This window comes from Cupressus sempervirens, chromosome 8, assembly GCF_028749045.1.
Source record: "Cupressus sempervirens isolate cs-2001-9-10 chromosome 8, ASM2874904v1, whole genome shotgun sequence".
Taxonomy (NCBI): Eukaryota; Viridiplantae; Streptophyta; class Pinopsida; order Cupressales; family Cupressaceae; genus Cupressus; species Cupressus sempervirens.
In genome coordinates, this window is record NC_143125.1 from 393452350 (window position 1) to 393470346 (window position 17997).

Here is a 17997-nt window from a genome sequence, read left to right on the forward strand (position 1 = left end):
ATGTGACATGTCCATTCATTATCACAAAATTAACACAAAGACAACTATAATTGTAATAATTAATTATTACGATATAATTTAAACTATTCTATATGATGTTTGTCATAAATTATTTAATATCTCATATATATAATTTAATTTATCCAACTAAATTATAACATCAACAGCCAACCCCTACAACAGAGTCTAGCTCTTCTTACATACAATGCATAACCCAAACATGGAGGAAGCGGCTTAACATAAGAGATTCTCCCACATTCGTCTACATGGTATCAGCCATAATGATGGTTGTTCTAACCTCTTTAGGCCTATAGTCATTGCTTCATTTCTCTTCTATGCGTGCAGAGCTATTGCCACCAGTACCATCCACTCTTCTTTTGTTCTAACCGCCTTAGTGTAAGCTTTCCCTTTTGTTAGTACTTGTGACTTTGAATTTGCCAAGCAATGCTTGTTGACATCATCCACTTCTAAAATGAGTCTGTAGAGATATTGCAACTTGTACCATCCACTCTTCTTTTGTTGTAGCTTCCTTAGCATAAGCTTCCCCTTCAATTAGCAATTGAGCCTTTGATTTTGCAAGGCAACACGTCTTGATATCCTCCACTTCTAAAATGATAACTGGCATGCGTCTAATTCATATATGCGCTCTAAACATGTTGGGACTCCTCTGTTACCAAGGGGCATCTTTACTTGCTTTGTGAGCCCTTTTATCTTTTCTTTAACTTGGTCCACACCCTAGACTCATGACATACGAATAGTTTGTTGAAGTTATTTTTCTTTGCCTTCAAACATTTTCCAATGCCAACACGTGGCACTCTCTGCTACAAGCACTCATTCAACAAAAGCATTCTATCAATGTTCCTTGCAACCACCACAACACGCCTTTGTGCATTTTAGTGGAGTAAGGATTGTGGTCTTACAAAAACCCATGCTAGTGCACTCCACTGCAAGCTTACCACTTAAAGAACAAACCCTTCATTTTGCAAATGCGATTTACAGAAATAAAGAATGGTTGCAAACTTACCACAACCAAAGATGAAAGAATTTCAACAAAATGGAAGCTCAACCTTGAGCTGTTGGGAATCCACTCACTCAAATAAAGGTGGAAAATCGATGGACACCTTGCGATGTTGAGAAGCTATTCACTCAGATAAAGGTGGAAAATTGATGGACTGTGCATATAGAACAGCAAAAAACCTCTACATCCTCAAAGAAATCAAGATTAAAAAGTGTTATATGGGACACAAAGAAAAGAGTTGATTATGGAACACAAGAATGGGAAACTTGAACTTTGCAAACAATGTGAAGATCAGCCATAAACAAGCCATAAGGTACATCACAAATCAGCAAAACCCCCTAATACTATTTCCAAATAGTGCCAATATGGAAAGCAAACAAGGACAAGTTTCAAATCAAAGGCATACTCTAGGTCAAAACCTTTGAGATGTATATATAATGACTTATGTTGGCCAACAAGCATAGGAAACTTATAAGGTGAGAGCTAATTTATTCTACTAATTGACGATTATTATAAAATGCCATGAGTAATTTTTTTAAAGAAAAATCTGAAGCTTTTGAGAGATTTAAAGCATTCAAAGCCTTATTAGAGAATGAAACTAAGCTAAGAAAAATACCTAAGATTTGATTGAGAAGAGCTCACTTCAAACGGATTCAAAGAATTATATGAACAACATGAAATGAGAAGACTATTCAGCCACAACAACTCCAGAGAAGAATGGAGTTGTTCAAAAGGAAAAAAGAGCAGCCATGTTTAAATAAATCCAAGATTTCCAATACGTTTTGAAAGATGTGGTTCATAAGACACTCTATATTTTGAACCAAGCACAAATGATGGCAAAAAACAACAAACCCCATATGAACTTTGGAAGGGAAGGCTTGCATGAGTCAAGTATTAATGTTCCCAAGAACAAGTGCTATATAAGAAGAGATAAGTGCCATATAAGAAGAGATGATGGAGACTCATTAAACTTTGACTCTAGTTGTAATGAAGGTATCTTTGTTAGATATTCAACAAACAGTAAAGCTTACAAATGCTATAATAAAAGATTGCACAAAGTCGTTGAAAGTGCAAACGTGTAAGTTAATGAAAAGAGGAAGGAAATGGCACAAGAAGTTGATCATCAAGAAGAAGAAAATTGCAAAGAAGACAAAGTAGAGGAAGCAATTGAAGGTGAAGAAGTTGAGAAAAGAGAACCAAAGACATCATCAAGGGCATCATACAAGACTCCATCCAGATTTCTGCACAAGAATCATCTAAAAGACTTGATTCGTTGGCACGATGATACAAAAATCCATCCGAAAAAGAGATTTGCTAGTACATCAAAACATGCAAACCTATGCTTACTCTCCAAAATAGAACCGAAGAACTTCATAGAAGCAAGTGAAGACAAGCACTACATAATGGCTATGGATGAGAAATTGAATAAAACTGAGAAGAATGGAACTAGAGAACTTCTCCCAAAATGTGAAGCTAAGAATGTGAGTAGCACTAAATGGGTATTCAGGAATAAGCTAAATGAGGACAGCCAAGTTGTGAAAGACAAGGCAACATTACAATGCAAGGGATGTGCTCAATTTGGAGGGCCTGGTTTTGAAGAAACCTTTTCTGCAGTTGTCAAGAGGTGGTGAGGATATTTGTTCAATTTGAAGGGGTTGACTTTGAAGAAACCTTTGTCTAGTTGTTCATAAAGAGGTGAAAGGGATGTTTTAAACCCTCGTTAGTTTTAAAACTTTCAAAGCTTACTGAATTGACATGAAATCAACCTTTCTAATTTAGGAAGAGGTCGATATTGAACAACCCAAAGGATTTCTCCTATCGTAGAATGAGAACCATGTTTTCAAGCACTTAATGGCCTAAAACAAGCCTCGAGGGATCGATGCACAAGTTAAGACAGATATCTTCAACAGCAAGTTGAAAAAGGAATTGTGGATAGCAATCTTTATATCGAAAATGAAGGAGATGACATGTTGATTGTTGTGGTCTTTGTGAATGATATTATTTCTGGAGGTGGCAGAGACAAGATGTGCCAAGGTTTTTCCATAAACATGCAGAAGGGGTTCAAAATGTCAATGCTTGGTGAGTTGTCTTTCTACCTTGGGTTGCAAATTTCACAATCAAAGTATAGGATATTCTCTTCACAAACCAAGTATATTAAGGAGATGTTGAAGAAATTTAGGATGGAAGGCTGCAATATAATGAGAATCACATGGTTATAGGATGTAAATTGAGTAAGGATGAATAATCTCTTGAGGCTAACCAAGTCTATGATGTCCCTTTCTAAAAGAAGATTTACTAAATAATTATATTGAAAATATGAATATAAATAATAATATGATAATAATACTAAATGAATACATAACTGAATAACCTTTAAGAATGCTTCATATGATAAACAGTGATTAGATAGGAATAATAATTATATTCAAAGCAATAAAGACATAACTCAAAGTAATGTGATGAGGCAATTACCAATGGTAATTATCCCAAGGCAAATATTAATAGCCGGATCGACTAGATATACAATTAGCTATTTGGAGATCAATTACATGTAAAGAATCGACAAGTAGGATCACCCCCTAATACCTAGCTATTACTGAAGAAGGTAAGATATCTTTTTAAGATATCACTAACAATAATATCGAAGCTGTAGAGGATAAATGGAGATTAAGGATAATAAGGATATCATTTGAGGAATCAATAACGTTCAATGCTACTGCAGTAATAAGACATTGAGATTGAGGATATTAGTGTAAGATCTAAGCCACCTGAGAATCATGGAGATTATGCAGCCCGTAAAGGTCATCATGAACAAGATATTGGGATAATAATATTTAACCAAACCATAATAGCAATTAGTTGATAGAGGATTGATCATAAAAATAACAAAGATCGATGAGTAAGGATTCATATTAGGAAGTTACCACATTCACTCCTTGCATGTGGAATTTGGGAGTCAGTTCGGTTGAAAGTGTGGACCAATTCACATACACCCAAAAATTCGTTGCACTCTAGTAAATTCGCCAAAAAGTCCTACAAAGGGACCCGAGTGGAATTTTGGGCAGCTTCTAAAGACTTCTGATTTCAACACAGGAACCCCTAACAACTTTTAAAGATTTTGGACAATTTGACCCAAAAAAATATTCATTGACGTTTTCAAAACAATTGCCAAATCAGATCTATTCGACCCTCCAACACTAGAAGTGACCACTAAAAAGAGCAAAAATGTTTTATATGTCATTTGTGCATGAAAACGAAAACTTATTGACTCCATTGCTAAACTTTCTTGTTTGAATGCCATTGCTCAAGGATTGATGACAGATGATCATTAAACACTCTAAGCTTGTTTGTGAGCTTCTCCTATGTGTTTGTAAGTGTTGACGACTCCTCAAAGGCACTAAAGACGAAGATTTCAACCAAAGAGATAGGCTTTTGTTAGTTTTTTTGGTTTTTAAAAGTGAATTGCATTTGTTCTCAAAATTAGATAAGTTCTCTAGCTTTATTTTCTTTCTTCGTTTTGGTTTGTGGCTTTGTGTCTTGTTTGTAGATTCATAGAATGGCGTGTGTTTCTAGCACCAGAAACTCCCAGTTCAAAATAGACCAAACCTCTCCATTATAGAGATATGTGGAATTGGTTCAACCAATGTCAGGTGGAGAAGGTTTTGTGTAGATTTGCAGCCCTTGCAAAAAGACGAATTTAGTAGCTCTTATAGTAAAGTGAAAGCACATCTGTGCTTTATTCCTCAAAAGGCATTAAGTTTTGTACAGGGAAAACAAGAGTTAATGGAATACTACCTAAAATCCTTCTTCTGAACCATATTGTGAACAAATATATTCAAGAGCAAAAACAAGCACACGAAGTAGCTAGGAATGCACATTCTCATCCTTTGCACAAATCTAGAAATAAAACAAAAACATCTATGGCTTCAATTTCCACTTCCAATGAGCCACCCAAAGAGGACCATCAATTCTTGTGTGCTCCTCAAGAACCCGTCAGAAATAAGAGAGTAAAGGGGCCCTTGGAAATATCATCTTAGAAAGAAGCTAGAGAGAAGATTGAGAAGGCATAGTGAGACACATATATGGAATTAGATTGTCCTTTAATGTTGTTTTCTCACCGTATTGGCAAAAAGTGATGAGATCAATTAATGACGCTCCAAAGAGATTAAGGACCCGGCTTATGAGAAGGTGTGCACCACTTTATTGGACAGAAAGGTGATCCATGTAGAGGCTTTCAAGCAGCCCATCAAAGATTCATAATCAAAATAGGTTTGACCAGACTATCCGATGAAGGGAAAGATGCAAGAAATCATCCTTTGGTCAATATCATTGTAATGTCCACAAGAGACACAAATTTTTTGAGAGTTGTGGATTGTAAAGGGGAGGTGAAGGATAGATGAATCAGAGCGTGCGGAGTTGTAAGATTCAATTGCCCAATTTGATGCACTTGCAACTGATGATGATAATCACAAGCTGCCTAGTGATGTTGAGGCTACTCTTGAGGCTAACATTGCTAGTGTCGATGCTAGTGCCACTTTTGTGCTTCCAAAATTGCAACAGCAGACTGATGATGATTATCTTAATAGTTTTTGATGGTATTTGATCAGTGATGACTGATTATTGATGTTAACATTATTGTTACATTGATATGGTGATGTATTTTGCATTTTGTTAGGTCATTCAGACTAAAATGTTAATATATGTAGTTGGTGTATTGTTGCTTTAATATTAGCATAGTGGTGTATGAAATTATTTGCTGCTGCATATATATACATATATCTATATATTTTTGAAAGAAAACATATATTCTTGTATGGACAAACCCAAAACGAATCCAAATCCAACCCAAAGAAAATTTGGATGAATTTTGAACCCAAATCCGAACCGGCAACTTAGATATTAGGCAACAGCAATAATAAATTAATGCGGTCAGTTAACTTCTGATAACAACAATCAAGACCAACAATCAAACATCAATAGTATAAGTCAAAACATATTGATACCATGAAGAAAAGCAATAAATTGATTTGGCTACAGGAGTGTGATTGTCATGAAGAGCTGTGGTTTAGGAAGTGATGTCTGTGGGCATGCAAGGGATGCAACCCTGGAGTTTTGAGTAATGTGTATTGAATCTCAGATCCATTATCAGGGGGGCATTAATTTCCGGACATCATCAAACAGGACAGGAAAACTAGAATAATCTCCAACACAAAGAATCAGTCTGAATATCATCGGATGGGAAAGAAAATTGAAACAAAACGAGTAATATTAAGAGAAAACACTCATAACTATGAGCAGCAATCAGCATGGATTGAATTGATAATACAGCGATTTAATTACAAGTCAGTATTTTGTATAACGAAAAGGCAACGATTAGTAAATGCAAGCATGAAATTGACAATGTCAGCAGATTTATTAGAATCATTCAATAGAATAGTAAGCTGGCTATGATTAGTTTGTTATAATGATTAGTTTAAAACTTTAAAGAACTAAAAGAACAGTTAAAGACACTAATACATAACATCTTATTGTTGAGAACAAAGAACAGTTAATAAGACATATGTACTAAATAAACAGCCATTAGTGAGCAGCTGTATTTAGTTTAAAATAGAATTCAATACAAATAAAGGAAAGACAAAACATTTAAATATTGGCTTCCACATTGAAGGATCACATCTCTTTATGGAAAGGATATATGGAAGATATATAAGACAAATACAAATCATTTTTGAATTTGGAGAAGAACAGTGTGTGAGAGACACAAAGATGTACCATTCGAGCACAAGAAGATTTAAGAAGAGATCCTTGCAGATGTAAAAGGAAACTTATACAGACATAGTAGACGATGTCAATACGGAGATAATAAGAAAGATCATGCCACATATAAAAGAAATTTGTGCAGAGATAGAGGAAGAGATTGTGCACATATAAAGATGATCTTACAGATATAGAAGAAAAGATCAAGCAAGTATATGTAAATATGTGAAGAAGAATAAGGGACGGAGTGTTGAGTGTTGTGTATGAAAAGGATATCATATATAAACCAGAAGTCTTATGAAGAAAATACAAATGATCATGATAGATCTATGAGAAGAATATATGCATTCAAGGGAATTGTATGAACAACTTATGGAGGACATATTTATGGCAGATCTGATATGAGAAAATATAAATATATGTATTAAAGGAAACAAAGTAAGAGAATATAAAATACTTCGGCACTCTGCATAAGGATGAGATAAGAAAGGAAATAGATCATATGTAGTGCTGTACTATTAATATTGGTTATAACAGTGAAATATATATATATATATATATATGAACCGAATCATTTTGCATATATATTATTGATTGAATCAGCAATAATGTGATATTGGGCATAATCTCTATTACATAGATCAATTGCAAAGATCAGATACTGTTATGCAAGAAATCAAAATAATTGTCTGATATTTACAGAGTCTATACATGACCATCACCAAAACTTACTTATGTCTGACAGCTATATGATCTGATATCATGCAAGCAGTTGGTTTGGTGGTGCGATTTTAAGTAGAGTTGAAGGAAACAATGTGTAGGCAGTCTGACACAGAAGCATCCTAAGTGTAAGGGCAATCTTGCATCACCCAAAAATATTTCTGAATTTATTTTTCAATAAAGGCTATCTCAATGCAGAGTTACTATTTTTGGAGGGTTACTATTTTTACTAAGTTGGTCGTTTGAGCTCAGAATGTCCTGATTTATCCTTGGAGGTTCATTTTTGATATATCAACCTACCAATGAAGTTCCATTGCAATACCAAGTCTATTTGTGAAGTTATTGAGATTTTTCGTTATTGGCATCAAGGCATAAGAACTTTGAACCTAGCTTTTAAGGCTTTAGAGGCTCTACAAAGGGGTAAAACCTCGGTTGGTTGGAGCTTGCGCAAGCTAGGTGTTGTAGATTAGGTGATGGCATTTCCAAAGATCACAGCAACCAGCAATGAGCTATTGTCTTCGGAAGTCATGCCACCTAAAGTGGGTAAAAATAAAATTTCTTCAAAAATTCTTTTGAGTTCCAAGAGTTGTTGAGGCCTACTCTAATGTAATAAAATATGAGAAATTATAATAATTTAGGGTTGGACAGCCTCAAGGTCTAGGGTTAAATTTCAAGAACCTTTTTGGGCGGTGGAAAATTTCTTATATAAAGGAGGCCCGTAGGGTTGTCTCTAGGACAGTTTTGCGTTGGTGTTGGCTTTGGCTTACAAAATATTGTAAGGAAATGTGCATGTGGCTTTTGCATATTTTATTTCTGAAATTTGTATTTCCATCTTTTGGAGATAATAAGAAGCCAATTTTTTGTTCTTACAACTTGTTATTTCTCTATTTTTGTTATGCATTTGTGCCATTGGGGGGAGTACCCTTCATTAAGTGGTATCAAAGTAGGAGTTCTTGAGCATGTAGACAAAGCATCGACAGTAAGACAATTTGCACCAAGACCATGGTTGTGGCTTTGAGCAATAAGCGTGAAAATGCCTCCACGCAACAACCATGGCAAAAGAGATGGAGCTGTGACAAATGAGGATTTTAGAGCCCTCCAAAGACAAGACCAAGCATTGCAAGAGGAGATTCGTAGAGGAAGGAATATTGCAATGAGCTATGAAATTGAGGATGAATTTGAAGAAGAAGAGCATGTTGAACATGAAGGAAAAAGCGAGCAGGGGAGGATAAGTTTTTCAAAGTCATCCAAGATTGGAAAAAGACCCTAGATTGAAGTCCCCACCTTTTCAAAAAATCTTAACTTAGAGGAGCTAATTGGCTAGATCACATCTAAAAGAATATTTTGACTATGACGAATCTGAAAATCCTAAGAGGGTAAAATTTGCGAAGGTCAAGCTGAAAGGGCATGTGAAAATTTGGTGGCAGGAGATTCAGTTACAACCAAATAGAAGAGGAAAAGGTAAAATCACAAGATGAGATCGGATGGTGGAGAAATTTAAGCAACAATTCATTCATGTTGATTATGAGCTAGATCTGTTGAAGAAAATGCAAGGGTTGAAGCAAGCAGGAAGATTTGTTCAAGAGTATATAGAAGAGTTATATCACGTCCTCATTAGAATAGGCCATACAGAAGCCGACAAGGAGAGAATTGTCTATTACCTTAATGGGTTGAGGCCAAGTAATCAAGAGGAGTTGAGTGTGGTAAGAATGACCAATATTGAAGAGACTTACCAGTTTGTCTTAAGGGTAGAAGAAAAATTGAACAAGAAGTTTAAAAGCAAGTAAAGTGGAAGAGGTTGTGGTGGCAGATCCAATAGACGGTCTTATGGAGGTCGTAATGAAGATCAAAAAAAGAATGATGAGGCAAGCAACAATTAGAATCAAAGGAGAAATAATTTCAATTGTTTCCATGATCAAAATAATAGCAATCAGAGAAGAAGAGCAAGAGGGCAAGGACCAAGAAGAGGAGGTCTTCGTGGAACTTGTTTTCATTGTGGTGAAGAAGGGCATCGAACCTATGAATGTCCCCAACGCTAAGGAAGGAAAGATAAGAGAGATGAAGGCTAGGCCAGAGTTGCACATGAAGAAGAATTAGAAGCCCAGTTTGAGCACTTAGATAATGTTGAGGGGAGAAACCCTCTTTGTCAAGAGAACCCTGATAAATGAAGAGGAGTTAGATCAAAGGAAGAGTATGTTTTGCACTAGGTGTAAGTGTGAGGAAAAGTGTTATGATGTGATTATTAATCATGGGAGCAATGATAATTTGGTGTTAGAGGAGATGGTCACAAAATTAAAGCTCGAGAAAGAGAGACAACCATGTCCATCTCGGATTGCCTGGGTGCAATATGACCACAAGGTCATGATCAACAAACAGTGCTTGGTGGAGTTCAAGATTGGGAGCTACTGTGATGAGGTACTATGTGACATCCTACCCAAGGATGCATGTCATATGTCTAGGGAGGTCACAGCAGTTTGACAGGCGTGCTATACATGATGGTCGTGAAAATACGTATTCCCTGAGGATGGAATTCTGAAGACATTAAAGGAAATAGACAAAAAGGTATGTAACACTACTATAATTTGTTTAATGGATGGAAGAAAGTTTCTAGAAGGTATGAAGCAATAGCATGTGTTCTGCTTTTATTCCAGAAGCTGGTAAAGAGGGAGCAGAAGATGTACCTACGAAAGTTGCAGATTAGTTGGAAAGATTAGTCATCAAATAATGTGCCTGATGGGTTGCCACCAATGGGAAAGATTAGTCATCAAATGAATTTGATTCCAAGAGCCAATTTGCCAAATAAGGCAGCTCATAGAATGATTCCAGCAAAAAGTGAAGAATTAGACAGACAAGTACAAGAATTTTTGCAAAAGGGGTTGATTTGAGAAAGTTTGAGTACATGTGTTGTACCAACAGTATTAGCACCAAGGAAAACTGGAGAACGAAGGATGTGTACAGATTCTAGAGCTTTCAATAAGATCACAATCAAGTCAAAATTTCACTTGCCAAGGATGGATGATATTATGGACTGTTTGAGTGAATCTATGTATTTCACAGATAGATTTGAAGAGTCAATATCACGAAATCTGGATCAAAGAAAGGGGTGAATGGAAGAGAGCCTTCAACACAAAGGAGGGCTTGTAACAGTGGTTAGTCATGCCTTTTGGGCTAACCAATGCACCGAGAACATTCATCTGGCTCATGAACAAGGTACTAAAAGAGTTTCTAGGTAAGTTTGTCATTGTTTACCTAGATGATATTTTGATCTTCAGAAAGACATATGAAGAGCATATAATGCATGTTTGTAGGCTGTTTGAGATGCTAAGGGAAGAGAAATTGTTGATTAATCTGAAGAAATGTAGTTTTGTGAAGGAGTTAATATATCTAGAATTTGTAGTTTCACCAGAAGGTCTAAAAATGGACCCGGAGAAGGTGAAGGCTATCCTTGAATGGCCTACTCCATGAAGCTTAGGTGAGGTAAGATTTTTTCATGATTTGGCTAGGATTTATAGAAATTTTATCAGGACTTTCTGCAGTGTTTGTGGACCCTTGGCTGAAACAATGAGAGGATAGGAAGGAGTTTAAGTGGACTACAAGAGTAGACAAGAGTTTTGAATTGTTGAAACAAAATGTTACAGAACAACCTGTTTTAGCACTTCCATATTTGAATAAGGCATTGCAAGTAAATTGTGATACTAGTGGTAATGCAATTGGAGTTGTTTTGAGTAAAGAAGGTAGACCTATTGCTTACTTCAATGAGAAGTAAATGATGTCAAAAGAAAATATTTTGTTTATGATCAAGAGTTGTATGCTATAGTTTAGGCATTGGAGAAGTAGAGACATTATTTTTGCCTAAAGAGTTTGTTTTATATACTGATCATCAAGCTTTGCAGTATTTGAATAATTAAGGAAAATTGAATCAGACGCATTTGAAATAGGTTGAGTTTTTGTGGAGTTCTATATTTATTTTTGAAACACCAGAATGGGAAGTCTAATAGGGTAGCAGATGTTCTTAGCAAAAGAGTGATTTTGTTGATAAAGATGCAAATAGAAATTGTTGTGTTCAAGGAGCTCACTCAAGAGTTTGTATCCAGAGGATCCTAATTTTCGTGAAGCTTAGAAAGCTTGTACAAAACCTGTTACTCTAGAGTCTAGACAAAACCGGGTGGTGGGATTTCATCATCCAGGATGGTATGCTATTCAGAGGAAGTCAATTGTGCATTGCGAAGAGTTCTATAAGGGAGAATCTCATCAAGGAGAAGCATAGTGGAGGGCTGGTTGGACATTTTGGTTGAGATAATCTAGCTATAGTTGCGGCAAGATATTAAGAAATTTGTACAAAGTTGCAAAGTATGTTGAATGGCAAAAGGAACAAAGTAGAATATAGGGCTATACTTGTACCATAGAAGACATGGGAGGATATCCATATGGACTTTGTTCTTGGCTTACCATGGACTCAATGAGGGCATGATTCAATTTTCGTGGTGGTAGACAAGTGTTCAAAGATGGCACATTTCATTCCGTGCAAGAAGAAGATTGTTGATGTTGTTCATGTGGCAGAATTATTTTTCAAAAGTGATGAGACTACATGGTCTATCAAAGAGCTTAGTTTCAGATCGAGACACCAAGTTTGTTGGGTATTTTTGGACAACATTGTGGAAAAAGTCAAAGACAAATTTGAAGTTCAGCTCATCTAATCATCCACATAGTGATGGAGAAACAGAAGTGGTGAATGGGAGTTTGGGAAATTTGTTGCAATGTTTGCTTGGAGATAAACCAAAGGAATGTGATTTGATTTTACCACAAGTAGAATTCGCATACAAGAATTATGTCAATAGGAGCATTGGTAAAGCACCATTCCTTATAGTATATGGAAGTAGAGAAATGCTTCTGACTTACGGAAGGTGGACAAAGGGGAGACAAATAGTGTTGAAGCTGAAGATTTTGCAGAACACTTGAAGAATGTTCATAAGGAGGTGAAGAAACACATTACCAAAATAAACACACAGTACAAAGCTAAGGTAGATGAGAAAAGGAGGCATAAGGAATTTCGGATTAGAGATGAAGTCATGGTTCATTTGAGAAAGGAATGATTTCCAGTGAGAACATATAATAAATTAAAGATGAAGAAGCTTAGACCATGCAAGATAGTAAAGAAGCATGATTCAAAAAATACCTATGCATTAGAGTTGCCCAGTGACCTAAATATTTTACCAGTGTTAATAACATTTCAAAGAGTATCATGAAGGAGGTATTGAAGATGAGATCACATAAGCACAGTGGAGTATTCCATCAACTACTTCAGCTACAAAAGAGATTGAAGATATATTGGACAATCGTGTTGGCTGAAGCACAAGAAACAAGACATATGAAGAATATCTAGTCAAATGGAAAGGGTGACCTATTGAAGACTCGTCATGGCTGACAAGGGTGAAGGTTAGTGGTCTTGGTTTCCTTTGAACACCTGAGATGTGACAAGGTCACTTTTCAAATTACCCTAGGTGTCTGATGCAAAAGCTTCTCAAGGGTAAGGACAGTCTTGCATCACCCGAAAATATTTCTGATTTGGTTTTCAATAAGGGCTATCTCAGTGCAGAGTTACTATTTCTAAAGGCTTGCTATTTTTACTAAGTTGGTCATTTGAGCTCAGAATATGCTGATTTCATCATTGAAAGTTCATTTTAGATATATCAGCCTACCAGTAAAGTTTCACTACAATATCAAGCCTATTTGTAAAGTTATTAAAAAAATCGATATTGGCAGCAACGTATAAACTTTGAACTAAATTTTGAAGGCTTTAGAGTCTCTGAAAAAGGGCCAAACCTTGACTGACTGGAGCTACAGAAAAGTACGCATTGTAGATCAAGTCATGGCATTTCTGAAATGGGGTCATAATAGTCAATCAGAGCAACTAGCAATGAGTTATGTGGTCTTCAAAAGTTGTACCACCTGAAATGCGCAAAAATGAAATTTCTTCAAAATTTATTTTGAGTTCCGAAAGTTGTCGGGTCCTACTCTTATGTAATAAAATATGAAAAATAATAAAATTTAGGGTTGGTCGGCCTCAAGGCCTAGGGTTAAATTTTAGAACCTTCTTGGGCAGTGGAAAATTGCCTATATATAAAGGAAGCTCGTAGGGTTGTTTAGGATTTTTCTACATTGTTGGTCAAGGCTCTAGCTTACAAAATATTATAAGAGAAATGCCCATGTGACTTTGCATGTTTTATTTCTATAATTTGTAATTCCATCTTTTGAAAATAATAAGAAGCGAACTTTTTGTTCTTGCAAATTGTTGTTATTTCTCTATTTGCGTATGTGTTTGTGTTATAAGGGGAGTACCCTTCATTACAGTCAAAAGACGTTCAAATACCTAAAGGGCACAGGGGATGTTGGGTTGTCATATCCAAGAGGTGAAGAATGATAACAATGTTGATGACAAAAAAAGTATTTGTGGGGTAACCCAATCTTCCTTGGTGTCTTATATGTTAGTTGAGTAATAAACAAACTCCAATTTTTTATTCACAGCAGAGGTGAAATACATCAAAGCAATAGTTTGATGCAGACAACTTCTATGGGCTAAACACACATTTAACTATGAAGACAATGTTGCCTGACAAGTGCTTGTAACATTATGATTCGTAATTGATATTATTAACCATTGAATGCTTTATAGTTGGTATAAAAATAAATAGTTGCCCTTGTTACTCTGTGGTTTCTCATAGCCCATCCAGTATTCTACTCACCTTCATAGTAACAATGACTATTATAATCACTAATCCATCTGATCTATATCAATATGTATATTTGATGAACTATGATCCTTCGATGCTGGCCACATAAAGATTTATAATCCGACTCTTCCAAATATAATTTATACACTGATTCTTCTCTCTGATGGAAACCGATAACAAATCGTAAATTCTAATTTCCAATCTAAATATGGAATCATTAAATTTAATGCCCAATGGACAAACACTTAGTAATTTCCGATTTCCAATCCAAGCATGAAATCCTTAATGCCAATAGACAAAACGCTTAGTAATTTCTGATTTCCAATCTAAGTAGGGAATCCTTAATGCCCAATAGATAAATACTCAAGTAATTTCTGATTTCCAATCTAAGTATGGAATACTTAAAGCCCTATAGACAAACACTCAATTGAGAAGATTCACAAAGATAGAAAAGAAGATACAGATGTTTCACCCTGTTCTTATTTGCTGCATTGCAGATTGTCTCTCATCTCTTTTTTACCCCTCTTCCTCCATGTCCTCCCATCTTCACTTAATGGCTGACATTATTTGTTTGTGGGCACTATAAACTCTTCTGAAGTTGAATCCTTCCTAAAGAGCCATGTCTCTTCTAATAATTTACAATTTGATAATAATCTTTTAAGTTCTATCGTCAGCAGCTACCAAAATAGTTGTGTTAGATCATTAACTGCTAATAACTTAATCACCACGCCCTCAACTTTAAAACATTGATCATAATTCATTGCCTATAGATAGTGATTTCATCAAGTGCTGTTTAGGCTGGATAATTCATCATTGATAATAAATCCATCTAATTTATCATAGTCATTAATGTATTACCACTGCTCTTCATGGAGTCCTTGTTGATCAGTCAATATATTATTATTAATTGTCTCTTCTTAGCAATATATTATTATTAATTGTCTCTTCTTAGCGATATATTATATTTTATTTTTATTTTTATTTATTATTAAATTTTACTTCAGAAAAGGGTGATTACAACAAATACGGTTTTCTGTGATGATAAAATGCTGCGAGATGATATTTTGGTCACATACCTCATTACTACGATACTATTTGATACTTGTATGACACATTACCCTATAACCATATGAATAAAATGATAGTGCTTAGTGTTTATCAATGAAGAGAACCTCTCTAGATTATATGGCTACAGACATACCTTTTTCCTGTATCAAATTATCATCAATAATAACTAATGATTAAGGGCACATAATACCTGAAGTCTTCACCATGCTATATAAGTATAATCATTGCTAGAAAAGAAAAGAAAATTTAAAGAAGACCACCAATAAATATGGCAAACAAAAAACTAGAAGATAATATAGGAATATACCATTGCCTAGGAAATCATACAACTTATCAACACAAAGCTTTTGTAGCTCCTTCTTAGGTTTGTTATTCTTCAACAATGCTATTATATAATTTGCCAATAATGCAGGATCTGCTTCTGTCCTGCCAAATAAAATAAAAACAAGCAGAAAATAAGAATTATACTTTACATATGCAATTCCAACACTATAAAATTAGGGAAATACAATAAGGTTACTACTATTGTTTTATCATGCTTAAAATAACAATAATTTTGGTTTTATACAACCCAGTTTTTCAGCAATTCTCCTACTTGTGGCCTTCAATTATGAGCTTCCTCTATTCTAGCACTTCCGAAATAGCATGTAGGCAAGTGCATGCTCAAATTCCTATCCACATGTTTCGATAACTAAAGTATGGTTAACTTTAAGTTATTATTTATGATTTTTGTACTGAGGAGTTAAATATCAGTTACTTCAAAGGGATAACAGTTATTAAGAGAAACTGTTATGTTTTTACACTAAAAAAAAAATTATCATTTTCTCATGCCAGGGAAAAATGACAATGTTTATCCAGTTGAGATTAAAAAAATTAAGCATAGTTAAAAATTTGATGCCATTAAACTTTAAAAATAACTTTTTATTATATACTTTTCGTTTACGTGTTAAAAATTCCACTTTATGTATTGCTTATAAAAACAAATATCCTTGTTTCAAAACCACAAGTCTTACTAAATGAAACATCCATGATGAAACTTGAACTTGTAGAAGCCAATAGCCCTGACACCTTTCAGCTAATGAGAATTTCAATATGTTTTGTTTTTTTAATAAATGTTGACTCAACTAAATCTTTTGAATCTTTTAAATGGAATTATTAGTTGTTATGTTCCAAACAGTCTCCCGTTGTAACAATTATTCTACAGTTTGCTTTTCTTCTCACAAAAAAGCTTTTGCAGAATATAAACTATAACATTAGCTAGGAGTCTTGTTTGAACTTCCTTATTAACTTCAAAATATATGTGACCTAGAAGGATGTTTCTTTGTAGACAAATTGATTCTCCTTCTTAGTAAATTATTTCTCTTCTTTAAATTATTCTCAGTTGATAATGAGAATTTAGTTATGAATATGTGATTTGATGAAGTCTATCCTAACAAATTTGTACAACTTTTTTAAAATTATAATTGGGAATATTATATTGTTTGAATTATAGAAGCAAAAATCTCCAAAAATAAATACTAATTATACCCATATTTTTGCAAATCAACTCCATTGCATCTGAAACCTTCATCAATCTCCCACTAACTTGTTTTGACTTGAAACAAACAAAATGTCATTGTTTTGTTTTAACAGCCAGGGGTATCATTGATAGCTCCATAGTCTAGAAAGAACTCAATGGCCTGGACACTGGAGAACTTTATGGCCCAGGTGATGGATTGGGCTCTCCCCACTAGTCCCTTGGAGGAGCTCCACAGCCCCTATGGTGATCAGAATTGATCAGGTTTGAACCTACAACCTAATAGTCACCATTACAACGACACACCATTGAGCCCAAACCTGATGGCTGCAATGGCTGCATGATATTTTAGGACACGATTACAATTGGGGACTCATCAGGATGTGCATAGAAGGTGCAACTAGTTGTAAACTTGCAGGGAATCGAGAGAGTGTATTTGAGTAAAAAGGAGGCAATTCTAATTTCTACATTCTATAATTTCATGCCATATAAATAGTATTTACACTATAACTAGTGCATACAAATAGATGAATAATTTTTTAAATAAAATCATCAATTTGCACATCACAATAACCTTTCAATTTAAATATAATAAATAAAAAACATTAAATTCAATGTTACGCCAAGCTTCTAGGACGAGGACAGCAAGGGACGAGAGGTCAAGTTTTTGAGATGACAATTTCTTTTGCCAAGTTTGAGGGTGGCAAGGGGATGGCAAAAGGGACAGCTATATAAATATAGGAAAAATTTAAAATAAATAGGAAAATTAGCATATATCATATATGCATTACATTCATATGAAAATATGGATAAAGCATGTCATTTAAACATCATAGAACCTTAACATACAACATTTCAATAGTCAAATGCAATACTCGCTATGCATTCATAATTCATTGTGATTATGCATGTAATATTAAAACTTAAAATACACTCAAGAACATAATTTGGAATACACTATCAGTAGCAACAAGAACAATAACCCACCTTCCAAATTGAAAAACACTACTATCATCTGAGTCTGATATAAATTATTAGTGTATGCAATATAGACCTAGCATTACAATTGTATCATTTAAACATCAAAAAACCTTAACATACAACATTTCAATAGTCAATACTCACTATGCATTCATAATTCATTGCGATTATGCATGTAGTATTAAAATTTAAAATACACCCAAGAA

The 17997-nt window shown here is 34.7% G+C and overlaps 1 protein-coding gene across 4 annotated transcripts in view; it reads right to left on the bottom strand.

The window, feature by feature from the left end:
- Nucleotides 1-17997, bottom strand: part of LOC149542942 (zinc finger CCCH domain-containing protein 27-like) — a 99968-nt gene that overhangs the window by 27805 nt on the left and 54166 nt on the right. For all 4 annotated transcript variants that reach the window (XR_016355565.1, XR_016355566.1, XR_016355564.1 and 1 more), the window contains exon 2: nt 15602-15720. Coding sequence is in view for 1 of the 4 variants with exons in the window: in XM_089797880.1 (XP_089654006.1) it covers nt 15602-15720 (119 nt within the window). In the remaining 3 variants the exon portion in view is untranslated. The remainder of the gene's footprint in view (nt 1-15601; nt 15721-17997) is intronic.